The 13,603-nt window shown below is 39.4% G+C and overlaps 1 protein-coding gene across 3 annotated transcripts in view; it reads right to left on the minus strand.

Annotated features, from left to right (window-relative positions):
- LOC117234671 overlaps positions 1-13,603 on the minus strand; it is a 349,263-nt gene that overhangs the window by 222,561 nt on the left and 113,099 nt on the right. For all 3 annotated transcript variants that reach the window (XM_033496110.1, XM_033496109.1, XM_033496111.1), the window contains exon 3: positions 11,896-12,154. In XM_033496110.1, coding sequence (XP_033352001.1) covers positions 11,896-12,154 — 259 coding nt within the window. The remainder of the gene's footprint in view (positions 1-11,895; positions 12,155-13,603) is intronic.

The raw sequence follows: 13,603 nt of genomic DNA on the forward strand, positions 1-13,603 counted from the left end.
CTTTACCCTGTGTGCGTAGCTTGTTGTTCGAAGTTGTTCGTAGTAGCTTGAGAGTGGGTAGCGGCGAGTGGTTTTTCGAAAGTGTGTGGTGGAAGACGTTTTTTTATGTGTCTAACGTTTTACATGTGCAACGTGATTGGGAGAAATGGTTTTTTTGAATGGGGATGATTCGTTTGCGAGAGGCTTGTAATTTGTGGCATGAATATTTAGGATGGCAAGATTGGAACGAGACTTGACGATAAAACAGCTTATTTTCTCGTCAGATGGCTAGTAGGCTATAGAAGTTTAACGCATTCTTGCGTGTGTTTGCGTGGAAAATATAGCAACGATGTAATTGCTAGAGTCGAAATTGTGAACGAGATAGGCTAGAGAGTTGTAGCGATACTATTGTATGTTGAGTGATACTATTGTGCGCCGGTGTGTTGACATTTTGTGACATATGGAAATCAGTATCGGAAGCCTGGTGGAAACTATGTAGTTACACTGTAACGTAGTATATGACAGAAATGACGTATGAAGTCCGAGGGCGAGTTTCGTGGTAATTTCGATGTTTGTATATGTTAATTTACCATAATTTAGATATGGACCAATTTGTAACAATATTGTGAAAGCTTTCTAACATATAGAATGAGTAATGTAATGGAAATTTTATGGCCAGTCTTGAAAAATTATCTTGTAACATTGTGACAAATGCAAGTTCTATTTAAAAATAGTTTATTTTATATTTAATAAGAAATAATTCGTTTCGTTATAAAATACAACAGTATGCGAATATTAGATGTAATTGTGGGAGAAATTTGATGTTATTGCATTCTACGTGTAAAATCAATTTAACCCCGCAGGCTATCAGAGTAATTTTAAATGACGTCACATGTGACCCCTTATTTTACAATCTCAACATACACGCTGACCTCGTATATTTCCAACAGAGAGAAAGAGAGAGCGCTTACACGTTGTGTACTCACAGACTTACGTTCTCTGCGTTTTAAACCAGCTAGACTGGGCGAGGCAAACAGAAAAAGGAGACAAACGAGCAAAGGTACGGTCACTCTGTGACTACCAATCGCTACAAACTACCACTACTTTATGCCGATTCAACCCACTCGAACCCATTCAAAGCTTCCACTCTAAAAATCTGTTCCCAACTCTTTCACGTACAAACGCTTGCATCGTAAAACATTTCAAGCAAACAACTATCCAAAGGAAACACGAACAAACAACTCAAATCTATAAACCACGAATAGGTTTGTACGTGAATAGAATTTTGAAAAATGTAGAGTAAATGGAACCGCAAGGTGTCGTATGTTCTTTACACATTACACGTAGAAATCTAGCGTTGTGCGATTAGTAGATTAAAGATGTATACGAATTTATTTAAAGAAATAGAATATAAGATGGAAAATTTGAAACATCAAAAGTATAATATTTATTAGAACATCTAATGGCTGGAATAAACGTTTGCGTTCGTTCTATTTTCTTAGTTACGTTCATGAAAAATGAACTTTGCACAAACATTCGCGATCTAGCGACGTAATATTTGCTTTACAGATGTTTAAGTCTGGTTATCGAAATTTCTAGCCAATGAGGTAACGCCGATGTTATAACAACTGACCAAGTTCCTCCATGGAACAATGAAGAAATCAATGATTCGCGAACCCACGCACATTTTCTTTCACGCGTTTACATTCACCTAACTTCGCGATTCTGCTTTGATTCTTTCGATCGAGTGGCCGACACACGGTTCGACACGTGGTCTGCACCGCGCACAGATTGAAGAAAACAGAGCAAATGTCGTGACTAAAGAAACACTTTTCGCGCAGCTCGATATTTTTGCATTAATCTGCCGTCTGACCGATGGAATTCGCCGAGACAAAAAGAGAAAAAATTCACCTGGACGCGACATGAAACAGTTGGAAATAGGCGCTTAACAGGATGGCAGAGAAGACGAGAAGAAAAACACGAGTCCAGTGGTGCGTATAAACTTTAATTTATGGCGTAACGCCTGGAGAAAGGTTTCGAGCTAATTTCGCGTCAGCTTCTATGCGGGGGTCTGTTCTTTACAGGTTCAATCTACTTTGTGCAGGTTATACGCGTTTCTAGCTTTATGGTGCTTTCCTCTGATATGGTAGCTTGAATTGGTTGGTTAAATGAAAGGATTAATACTTTTGTAGTATCGTGCAAGTTGTTTGGAGAAAGAAAATCTAAATATTGCTATTAAATATTCGTTGTTGCTTGTTAAGTGGAATGACCTTAGAGGTTCATAAGTAAGAACGGCGCGAGGGAACTTGAACATTTTAAGTAAAATCGTTTTATCATCTCGTGATTAACACGCTATTATAACACTTTGACGGCGCGTACTTAATTAATGACATATTATAATAAAGTCCCATATTTCAGAAATAAACAGTTTCGAAACGATAATACAGACTTTTAATGAATATTACAAGCATGATAATTAAATTTAAAGCGGAGTACTTAATCGAGTCAATATCAGGACAGAATCATATTTCATTGAAATCAGGCCAGTGGGACATGAAAATCACGTTTTAACGTTTAAAAGCTATTAATTCATTCGCAAATGACGATTTCCTATCCTCGTTCCATAGCCTGCTTATTCTCAATCGCGTCTAAACGCTTACACACGCGTCTGAAAACTCCTGAGTGAAACAAACCATTTCTTTCTCGTACATTCAACAATAACTCTTCCAGATTATCGATCTTTGTTGTGTCAGTTTCATCGAGAACATTAAAATTAAGATTTTCCCGTTCATCACGAGTAATTTACACAGATTCAAGATGAGATTCGAGAAACAAGCAATCCGTACGTTCGTTAACAGTTTATTGAATATATCGACTTCTATCGGATTCACAAGTGACTCACGCGAAGGCTCGCGTTCAAGTGGTTATTTTTTCGCGCGATCTTACAGACTCAGATCGTGCGAAGAAATGCGTTGAGACGACGCATTTAAATCGAGTCAGTGGGCGTATCTTTACGTCAACTAGCCGAAGAATGCTGTTACTTCTAACATCGAATTGACGTCATTGGAATAGGAAGAGGCTTATCGTCCAGTTGACATATCTATTTGTTTAAGACTTAAAAACTGACAGTGTATAATTCTTCTTGGGTAAAATTGGTCGGTTCAACGGGCACACAAATGAGAGATTTTTCTGCTCTCGGCGAGTTATACGTATTTATGAGATGATAAATAGAAAAAAATAATTTTCTAGTTAGTTTCGAGAAATGATGACGAGTCGATAGCATGTACGTATTTTTGAAATAAGTATCAGTTAAAATACATATTATGTGTGCATTTTGTGCAATTTTCTTACTATATTTACACTTTCAAATTTCTCATAAATTGCATAAAAATCCACAGTTTGATAACACACGATGATTCAGAGATGTTAATCTGAATTTAATTTGTCATAAAAAGAAGTAGCTTTCTAAACGCAAACTTGCGACGACCACGCGCCAGCTGTTCGCGACTGTTCACGCGTTACAACAATAGCTGGACAATAGGCATTCTATAGAACTGTAATATCATGCAAAATCATTAGCGGCGTGGTGCGATTTATCGAGCGATAAATCTTGAACGAACACGACAAAACGCGCTGTCTTTTCGAGCCGCGTGGAATTAGAAACAGAAGTGCGGCGCATTGTTTGCCAGTAAACGTTTATAGTCGATAGATTTCGTAATTTGTCGTATAAACAGATATTCGAGATAAAGAGTGGCTGCTTGAGTCCTTTTACTATCGTAAACATATAAATGAGAGTGTTTGTGATCGTGTTGACGTGTATGGAAAGTTGTCAAAAAAATCATATTCCTTTTAAGAAATGTTTATATAATGAAAGATTTATGTCAGAGAAAAAACCAACAATCAATTAATTACATATTTTCAACGGATGGGCGATGACAAAGTTAAACTTTATTTTTAGAGAGAAATATCAAATGTTCTTTTTCTTTGCTTGCCGATTTCGTTGTTTTGTCATTCTTCGCGTTTTGGCATCGATTCTGGCAAATTTTCAACAACCCACGGCACGGTTCGATGATTTAATTACAACTCTATTTTATACCACGCCTAAGCGCCCTAATAGAATTACTCGCAATGAATGCTAAAATGTACAGTTGAATGGCAGAATCGGGAAATCGGTGGTATTAAACAAGCTCAAGCTTTCATTGCTCCATTACACAGATTATAAACTTCCGAACTACCAAATCTCGAACACCGGCCAACAGTTACAAACAATTATAACATTTGTTATTACAATCCGTGGAATTATTCGAATAAAATTCTTATTTGTCTGTCTATTTTTTCGTATGGAAATATTTTTATTTATAGAAATTACATTTTTCCTGCTTACTTTTTCTTTCTTAAAACGATATACGATCAGCTAAACTTGAAAAATTTTGAGTAAAGAAAAATTGAAATTGAAAATTAAAATATAGGCCTTCTATTTAATGATCGTAATGAGATGCAAGAAACAAGGAATCTTTAAATTCTTACAATCGGTCTATTTAATGATCGTAATGAGATCCAAGAAACAAGGAATCTTTAAATTCTTACAATCGGTCTATCCGTTGAATTACCCTTCTACGGTATCAAAAACAGTACATCCAAGTCTGCATTCACGAAACAAAGAAGCATCAATTCCTTACAATCAAGCTCTGCATTCAACCATAATTTTACAATATCAAAATTCTGCCTCCGGCTCAAAGAAACCGAACTCAAGCTCCATCGAACAAACATCTACTCCGGCAGCAACAGAAAATGTAACACCCAGGACGAACGTGATCCAGGATGAACGTGAAAGAAAGCAGAAAGCCCTGTCCAATTCATACACAACACGTTACAAAAACATGTAACGAAAGGTTCGGGGCGACGCTTTCGAGAATTTATTTGGAATCAATGGCGACAAGATCAGGCGACAGCTGAATGAATAGCTTTAACGAGGCGAGGGGCGTGTTTTCTCGCGCGGGTTCACAGTTAAATCTTCTCCGGACTCGTTCGTTGGTTTGCTACCCTCGATAACCAAGGAACACGTGCGATCTACACGAACACAGGTCATGAAATTTCGTTTCGTGCGCGAGCCTGTGTATCCCTCGGCTCCCTCTTAAATACGTGATGCCAGGATAACGGAACCTGTCCTCCCAAAGCGTCTCTAGAAACAGTGCTGGGACTCGTACGAACTCACACACACATAGACACACACACACACTACACGCGTACACCAACCGTATACGGGATTAAGATTCGATCGGTGATTGCAGTTCGAAGAAAAAGCGCGCGGTTCCCAGCGGCCGACCTATTAATGACCGGAGATAAGGGAGAACGAGAGATACGATAGCGAGACCGGGTTCGAAATTTCAGATAAGCCGGCCGGGAATAACGACGATCGAGTTCTAGGTCTTTTAATACCGCCTCTATAGCCGCTGCGCGTTCTATGTATTCGGTTGTTTTATCAACCACGCGGTTTCTTTGCGGGGGAGTGTACCGATTTAGAAACTTTATCGAGTTCTTTTTTTTTCTCGTAGGAAGACAGAAATCTTTTAAAAGTTTTATTAGGGGTGTGGTTTGGCGGAGGAAAAGCAGAGTGGTAAGATCTTCTTCTTAAAATGATAGGAAATAGAGAATGAACGAGCGACGTAGGTTAAAAGGATCTTTCATATTTGTGTGTGATCTTTCTTATAGAGTATAAGTGTTCTAATTAGTTTCAGAAAAAGCGTGTAGTTTTTTGTATTTAAAGAAATTATTACAAATTGTAACGAAGCATCTGCCATCAGTGGATCTTAAATTACAAGGTTATACGCACAGATGTTTAAAAATAATCATATTAGGATTATATTAGGTTTGGAGCAAGGATAAGCTTACGTTTTATCGTTGCTGCGTGAAAATGAGCGATAATCGCAAGTACATATAAATTTCTCATAATTTCAAATACGAAACGTTCACGATTGAAAATCAGTAGAATAATTCACAAGCTCGTACCACGTCTTTCCTTGTACCTCTCTAAACCAGAGTTCCGCGACAACGTATGGAAAGACCAGTTCGAGCCGTACGAAGAGAAAACGAGAAAACGGGAAGGAAGCCAAGAGAAAAAGACGAACGTAGAGGGATCGTTCTCTCGCCTGCGTGCTATCCAACCGAAAGGACAGGCAGCAGAAGCGGGACGATTGTCCCGAGCAGGAAAACGGCGGAAAGTTCCGCGTGTTCGGCCGGCAGCAGTTTAAGTTTCCGCAGAGCCAAAGTTATAACGAGAATTGCTCTGCCCGCAAACTTTTCCGGCCGAGTCTCGCATGTACACAACCCCCTACCTAGTATTTTTCTCCACCGACACGGTGTTCCTTCGCATACGTGCATGCAACCCATCCCCATCGCGTCTCGCTACCCTCTTGCACAGTCTCACGCTCGTATTTACGCGGCGCATGCTCCACGGGAATTGTTTGCGTCCACCTTCCCTCCCTGCCTACATCTCGTGTTCGCCATGTAAACCGCGCGTACCGCAGACATTTTTTCCTCGACGCGAAATCCACGCCCGCACCCCCGTCCACCCTACAGTTTCACAGGTCGCGGCGCACCGATCTTTTTCTCGGCCGCGACCCGCTCTTTCTCGTAGGTATTCGCGCGGCGAGAATAAAACGCTGGCATATTTCAGACTTATTGCCACGCGCGACGAGTATTCCGCCAAGAGTATTCCTTTATTTCGCCTGTTTCCATTCCTACGCGGTTTATGGCCGCGCAGAAACGTTACACGAGCTTCGAAGCTCTACTCGTAAGATTCGTAGATTTTTGCTTTTGCTGGTTGTTGGAAATGATCGTTGGGAGAATGGTAAATTTATTTCGAGAATTTGTAGAACGGTTTTTTTTCAGAGGAGTTTAATTCTGGGTTCAAGAGATATGGATTAGTTGGGGATAATAAAATTCTTCAAGATCATCGTTTCATCCCCTTTCATACAAATGCAGCGTGGTACGATCGTAATCAAGAAGATTGTAAGAAAGCCGAACGTTTGAAAGTGAAAGGAATATCGAGAATAATAAAATTTCGTTGGAGGTTTCATTTTCGAGGAAGAACACAGCTATAGAGATTATGGAAACTCGTAAAAAGCAATACCAAGGTTAGAAAATATTTTTGGTTGGAAAAATATCTCTTCACCAACGTGGATGTATCAGGAAATTATTACAGATTGATAATCATGAAATCATGATCACACACCGAATAACAACGTTCGATCAAACTGGTGCATAATGATCGTTGCAGAATATCCATCAATTATTTTCCACTTTGTTGTAAATGTTTAAAATAACACATGACCAATGAATTCACGTAATTACAGCCTGTAGGGGCTTGATTGTAATATATTTGAGTATTTACCTTGTTGTCCCAACGTTAATGAAATTAATTTTGGGAAATGTAATCGACGCAACCGCAACGCATTCCTATATATAGCTACGTTTTCGTTCTACTTCCGATAGATTTATAGAAACGTACGATTATTCTTGTTGGTAACCGAACGATTATCGATTTCTAAACACGCGTCGAAAATTCGATTGAGATTTTTTTCGCAAACCTACACCACAACGTGTGGTTTGCAGGTGTCACTTTTTCCAAGCTAATGTCCATAAAATTGCCTGTCCTGTTTCGAATTTCCAGTTTAGAGGAGGAAACGCGCGGCAATGTTGATTTTAGCAAAACGGTAGTTTTCTTACTGCAACTTTGTTTCTGGTTCTTCTTTTACGTCGTGTTGGCTGGCCATAAACGAGTATCGTTTACCGTCGCGTGGCGTCTGTCTAAGTCTGGTTAATACCACTGCGCCGTTGCTTTTATCGGGGAAGACTGAGCTTTGCAAATTGAAACTTAACAAAAACCAAACATTTCACGTGTTTTATTAATAAAATGCTGTTCGACGAAATTTCTAATTCAATTTAATACATTGCAATGTGATCAATTACATATTTGTTAAAAAAGTACAAATTTGTTTAATCCTTATCAACATTTCTTTATAAGGTTTCGAATTTTAGTTTCTTAAGTAATTTTATTGAATTTATATTATAGCCGCGCATAAAGTTTCAATTTCTAAAAGGCACCTAATATAATACATTACAACTAATAAATTCGAAATACATTCTACACGTGCGTGACAATTTACTACCTCATAATCACCCAGAGCTGCAAGTCGTCGAATTCCAACCTACATTTTGTTACCGCTGCGCGTGCACACAAGCAAAATCAGTTTCGAATCCAGGAGAACAACGAGGTAAAACGTACCAGATTACCGGCGTAAAATCTCCGAATTCCCGGCGAGGTTGTCGGATTACCGCGAAAGTTTTGACGCGAAACGAGGTGGAACAAAAGAATCCGAGTGGTGTGGCACAGAAGAGGCCTGAAAAGCGGCTAAGATCGGGCGGGGGTCGCGTTTGAAGTAGCATTTCCTTGGCGCAAACGACCCTCTTAATCAATTGCTAGCACCTTTATCGCGGCTCTCGAGCGACGTAAAGCCTCGATAACAAGCCGCAACTTCGATAAATCTCCTTCTTTCTCTCGCTATTTCCTTTCTCAACTACGTCTTGCCGAGAAAAGGAAAGAAAGGAAAAAAAAAGAGAAACGGTGGACATATATCTTGATTCGATCGTTGCGTCGTGGCTGAAACGCTTAGAATACGAGGCAGAAGAAAGAGAAGGGGGGAAAACTCGTGGCCCACGAGACAGGCGAAAAAGCTTTCGATGGCTCGACCTTCTCGCGACCGAATAAGGACCATAGGGAGAGAGGAAACTTATGAAAATCCGGGATTTATCGCGGCATACGCGAGAGGCAGCCGCCACCACCGTGGGAGGCTCAGACAAATCGTCCGGAAGTTAACGTTCGATCGTTTCACGAATCCTCTTTTCGGCAGAGCCACGGGGCACCCTCTGTCCCGTGGACCAGCTGCCTTTGAAAGCCCTGATAAAAGTTTTAATCCGTTTCTACTGGCTCTCTACCGATGTGGTTCCTCTGTTGCTCTCGGCCAGAGCGAAAGCCCCGGGATTCTCCGCTTTTGTCTGCTGTTTCCCCCAGAAAAATACGGGAAACGAATGTCTGCTTTTAATGAGACCTTCGAGGTGGATACAACCAGATGGCTTTAAGAGCTGTTTAGAGAAATATGAATGGAGGTTATTCGAGTTAACTGCGAGAATTCGAAATCCGCGTGAAGTTTTGTTCGTGTTGTTTCGTTCTTGTATCGTTAAGTTTCGAATGGTCGAGACAAAGTATTTAGATTCGAGCGTGAACGAAAAATTTGGTACATAATTCAGCGATTTACTCGTTTGAGTTTTCCTTCTGGTTTCGTGTTAGAAGATTTGCTACATTCAAATATTTAATCTTTGTGGTCGAGATAACTGAGACTACCGTATCTTGGAGATGGTTAAACTATTTTCGAAACAAAGTAATTTTAATACATATTTTTTCATTTCTATAATTTCACGCTACAAACACAGCTGGACAGAGCGTTTAGAATAAATTCAAAATAAAAAACGAAATTCGTTGGCTAAAATCTCATTTTCAAGAACGTTAATATTAATAGTCTATTCAGATTCTATCATAGAGATCGGTAAATACAATACATAATACTTATTTCGATGATACGATCCGCTGCAACGTAGCTGTCAATTGTAAAGCTATTACATTTGTATGTATATTGAAAAACAGGTTATACAGAATGACGAAGAAGCAGAAGAACATGCGAGAAATATCGAACAGTTGGCCATTTGAGAGACCATCTCAATCGAAAAGTTTCTTCGAATAAACAGATCGAACGCCGTGTTCGCAATAAGAAAACTTTTATTTTCCAGCTGATGTTTTCGAAACGCGATCTTCCGTCTCGGCTGCAATAGCGATGCTTAAAGCGATTTATCGAGATCAAGCTGCGCGCTGCGACCGTTTCCATTGGGCCAACAAAGCTATACGTTTAGTTTCAATGGAAATACGCGAAACTGAAGCAATCTGGAAGTTCCGTCTTTCGAGAAAGCAGAGACTCGATCGAGGTTACGCCTCCATCTCCTTCGAAGTTAATCGTTAATGCAATCGATTCCGACGATTGCGGCAAGGGGAAACGTCGAGTACGACGTTCATTTAGATTTCTAGAGCCGTCACTGTGTTCTCGTGTATTTTTAGAGCGAACGGCTCCGGTTTCATGAAATAGCTTCGCTGATTCTACAAAGATGTTTCTTGCTACATTTTCAGATGTTCGCAAGTGTAATCCGTTTTAATGGACATTTCCATCGAGGAAATTGGTTTATTTTTGGTTCTATTTATTAGTTGGTGGATCGTGTGTTTTGCGAGCTTTCAGCTCGATCTTAACATTTTATCGACATATCGATCTATATATAAATCTATGAAAAGCATAACTTTCTTCTTGAAGATTCTACAAAAATTAATCTTTTCGCTATATTCACCCTTAATTGTAATATAAGCAATTAAACCTATGTATAAACGTCGCACGTATAACTGAAACACGCTTCAACCTCTCATTTACTTCAGAATCAGTTACAACGACCAATAAATAACCTGTTTTAATTCAACTATCGGATCCCTGGCTTCCTATTTGAAGTAAAATTAAGATTTCCTCGTAGGATAACATTTTACGACTGAATATTTAATACGCGATAAAGTGTACTTATACGAGCAAGCAGCACGATCGTTCACCAACTAATCGAGCTCACAAATTTCACGACAGGCTAGCAGCGGCATCGAGCACCGATAAAACGAAACGAATGGCCAGCTTATCAACGAAAAATGCATCGCACAAAAGTAGTATCGGCGATAATGCGTGCCAGGGATCGGCGTATTTCAGTAAAATAATTCTGCATTAGGCTGCACACACGCGTGCAAACGCGCTGGCTAATCTGGCCGAGGTCGCATACGCGCGCGCTTCGGAAACGAGAAAATTAATTGCGATCCCAAAAATACGAGGGGGCGATTCCCATTATAATAAATTCTGGAGTAAGTTTCACGAAGGCTGCGACCCCGCCGGAATTTATGCATCGTATAAGCCAATTATTTATCGTCCAGCCGCTCGTCCCTCGACTTTGACCACCGTAACACTTTTTAATTTGACCTCGATTAATCGTTCAGCCGAGTGAAGAACGTTCATTCGATTATAGTTCGACATTCCGATTATGCTTTTATCGAAGAATATCAACGTTTCTACAGCCATTCTATATTCCTAATCTCGTTTCGCGTTAAAATTCTATCAATCGGCGTTTCTTAGGGTGATATTATAAAGTCAAAAAAGAAATATCGGTTTTATATGCAAATACGGAGGGGAATTGAATTTCCATACGGAATACACATTTTGAATTGATAATATTACGTAATAATGTTTCCACGTGGATTTATACGTGCATAATAAAAGCGTATCTTTATAAAATAAATCTTATTTTAAACATCAACCTTATTAAAGTTAGTCCGACCGAATTAAAACACTCTAATTTAAACCCATTCAAACGTTCTTTTCACGTTCTTCTTATTCCTATAAACTAATGACTAATGATTTTGTGTTCAGCTTTGTTAATAAAAGAAACGAATTTACCAGTTATTCAAGCTATCGCTACTCTCAATACAGAATTTTCATCCTCTTAACACTCTCGCTACTAACCTACCTATATTTTGTACAAATCACACAAACTTTGCTTTTCTACGTCTCTTGGTTATGTCCTAACTTTATCTAGCGTTCAAATGAATATAAAACTTTTGAGCAGTGGTCTACATCAAATCTGCTACAATAACGACAGATACGACAAATTGAACGAATTGATTTCTCGAAAATCACAATGAAGCTTTATCCTGTTAAAATATTTACTGCTCCTTATCCAATACAGAGAAAGAACAGGTGACCAGAAAGAGATAAAAATGGGACTTACCCGTGCCAGCCGCCCCCAGCCTTAGCACTGCGTCGCCTTGAAGGGAGATGGAGAGGGTGGCTGTGTCCTCAAGGCGTGCAAGAACTTCTTCGGGAATGTCCTCGGGTTCGCGGAGGCGGAGGGTTACTTCTCCTCCGCCTCCGCCACCCTGACCACTTCCACCCCCGGGACTCGTCGACGCCGAGTACATGAACACAGATCCGTACCCATGTAATGACTGCAACGGCAGCCTGACGCCGCCCACTTCCCCGACCGGACCCTGAAAATATTACCAGATAATGTTGAGAATCAGATTTTTTGGAGACCAGAGACATTTTTTAAATTAGACATTTAAATTAAGACATTTTTAGATTTAAGAGGAATTGGTTTGTAATTGTGAACTGCTGTTTGAAATCAGACTTTTCGTTGCGTTTTACAAAATTTCAACGATTTATTAATTTTTATAGCGCTCTAAATTACGAAACCTTGATAGGTTAGTTCCCATTAAATTGTAGTAAATATATCGTATAAATTGATTGTTTCAATGTTTGTTGATAAAAGAAGACTCGTCCTACGTAGTTGATAGGCGTCAATCGTGATGTTGTTAAGAAACAATTGGGCGATGAGAATATTCAAATTTTCTTTCCGATAAATATACGCTTCGTAAATGTGGGATAATAATTTGTAAAAATTACACAAGTGAATTACGTTAATTATATCGATTTAACGCTGATAGTAGACAGCTTCGCTACAGGTATCTTGGTATCGACAGTACTGAAGTTATCTATATAATAAAAATTAAAATTCAATAAATAATCGAACACTAGAAACGAACTTAATCCAGTACGATACAAACGAATGAAATTTTCTTTCTGGACAGTAACTCGATCGAAGAAAGAGGGCGAGCAAAGATGTTTTCGGGGCGATCGGACGCGTGATATTAAATTTAAGGGTTCAGTTTTACGTCAGGCAACGAGTGATATTCCCTAGAGGCAAACACCGTTGACGTCGTCGCTTCTCGACATAGCTGGGTTTCCATTTCTCGCTATACGGGCCACGCAGCGCGTCGCCGAACGTTCTTTTACGAGCAGAAATATTTTGCCAATTTCGCCGTCCATGCAAATTTCAATTTGCAAGCGTCAATATTTGCTGAATCGCGTCGAAAAAGGATTTCGATGTACCGCCACTCGATTCGCCGTCAAACGCTCTGGCCACGGTTCGCTCCTCTAAAAACGGTAATATCGAGCGTTAAAATAAAGGGGTCGACGAGGAAATAGCAGGAAGAAGAAAAATACCTCTACAAACGTCCATATTCTTTTCCCTTTCTTTATCTCTCTCTCTCTCTCTCTCTCTGTTTATCCATAAGTAGAAATTATCCTTTTCGTGTAGATACAAGTAATGGATTTTATACGAAATAACAATATTTCAGAAAAAAATTTATCATTTTTATCGTTCGATTCAATTAATTCTAAGTGACTTTTTATAGAAGAAGGGTACGGGTATTATATTTATTTTCTAATGTAACCTTTGCCCTTCTTCTCGCAAAGGTATACCCTCTTTATTTTATCTCCTCATCTTTCTAAGAGATATCATTCTGTATCTGTCCTTTTATATTGCCTTTGTCTTTCTACATGTGGGTCCCCTCCGGTTTTCTTACCTAATCTACAACATACCTGCTATCCTCTTTTTCCTATGACAAGAATGAAACAGAAGGAAGATGGCCAATTCA

This window comes from Bombus vosnesenskii, unplaced genomic scaffold (genome assembly GCF_011952255.1).
Source record: "Bombus vosnesenskii isolate JDL3184/JDL3185 unplaced genomic scaffold, Bvos_JDL3184-5_v1.1 scf7180000013306, whole genome shotgun sequence".
In the NCBI taxonomy this organism is placed as follows: Eukaryota; Metazoa; Arthropoda; class Insecta; order Hymenoptera; family Apidae; genus Bombus; species Bombus vosnesenskii.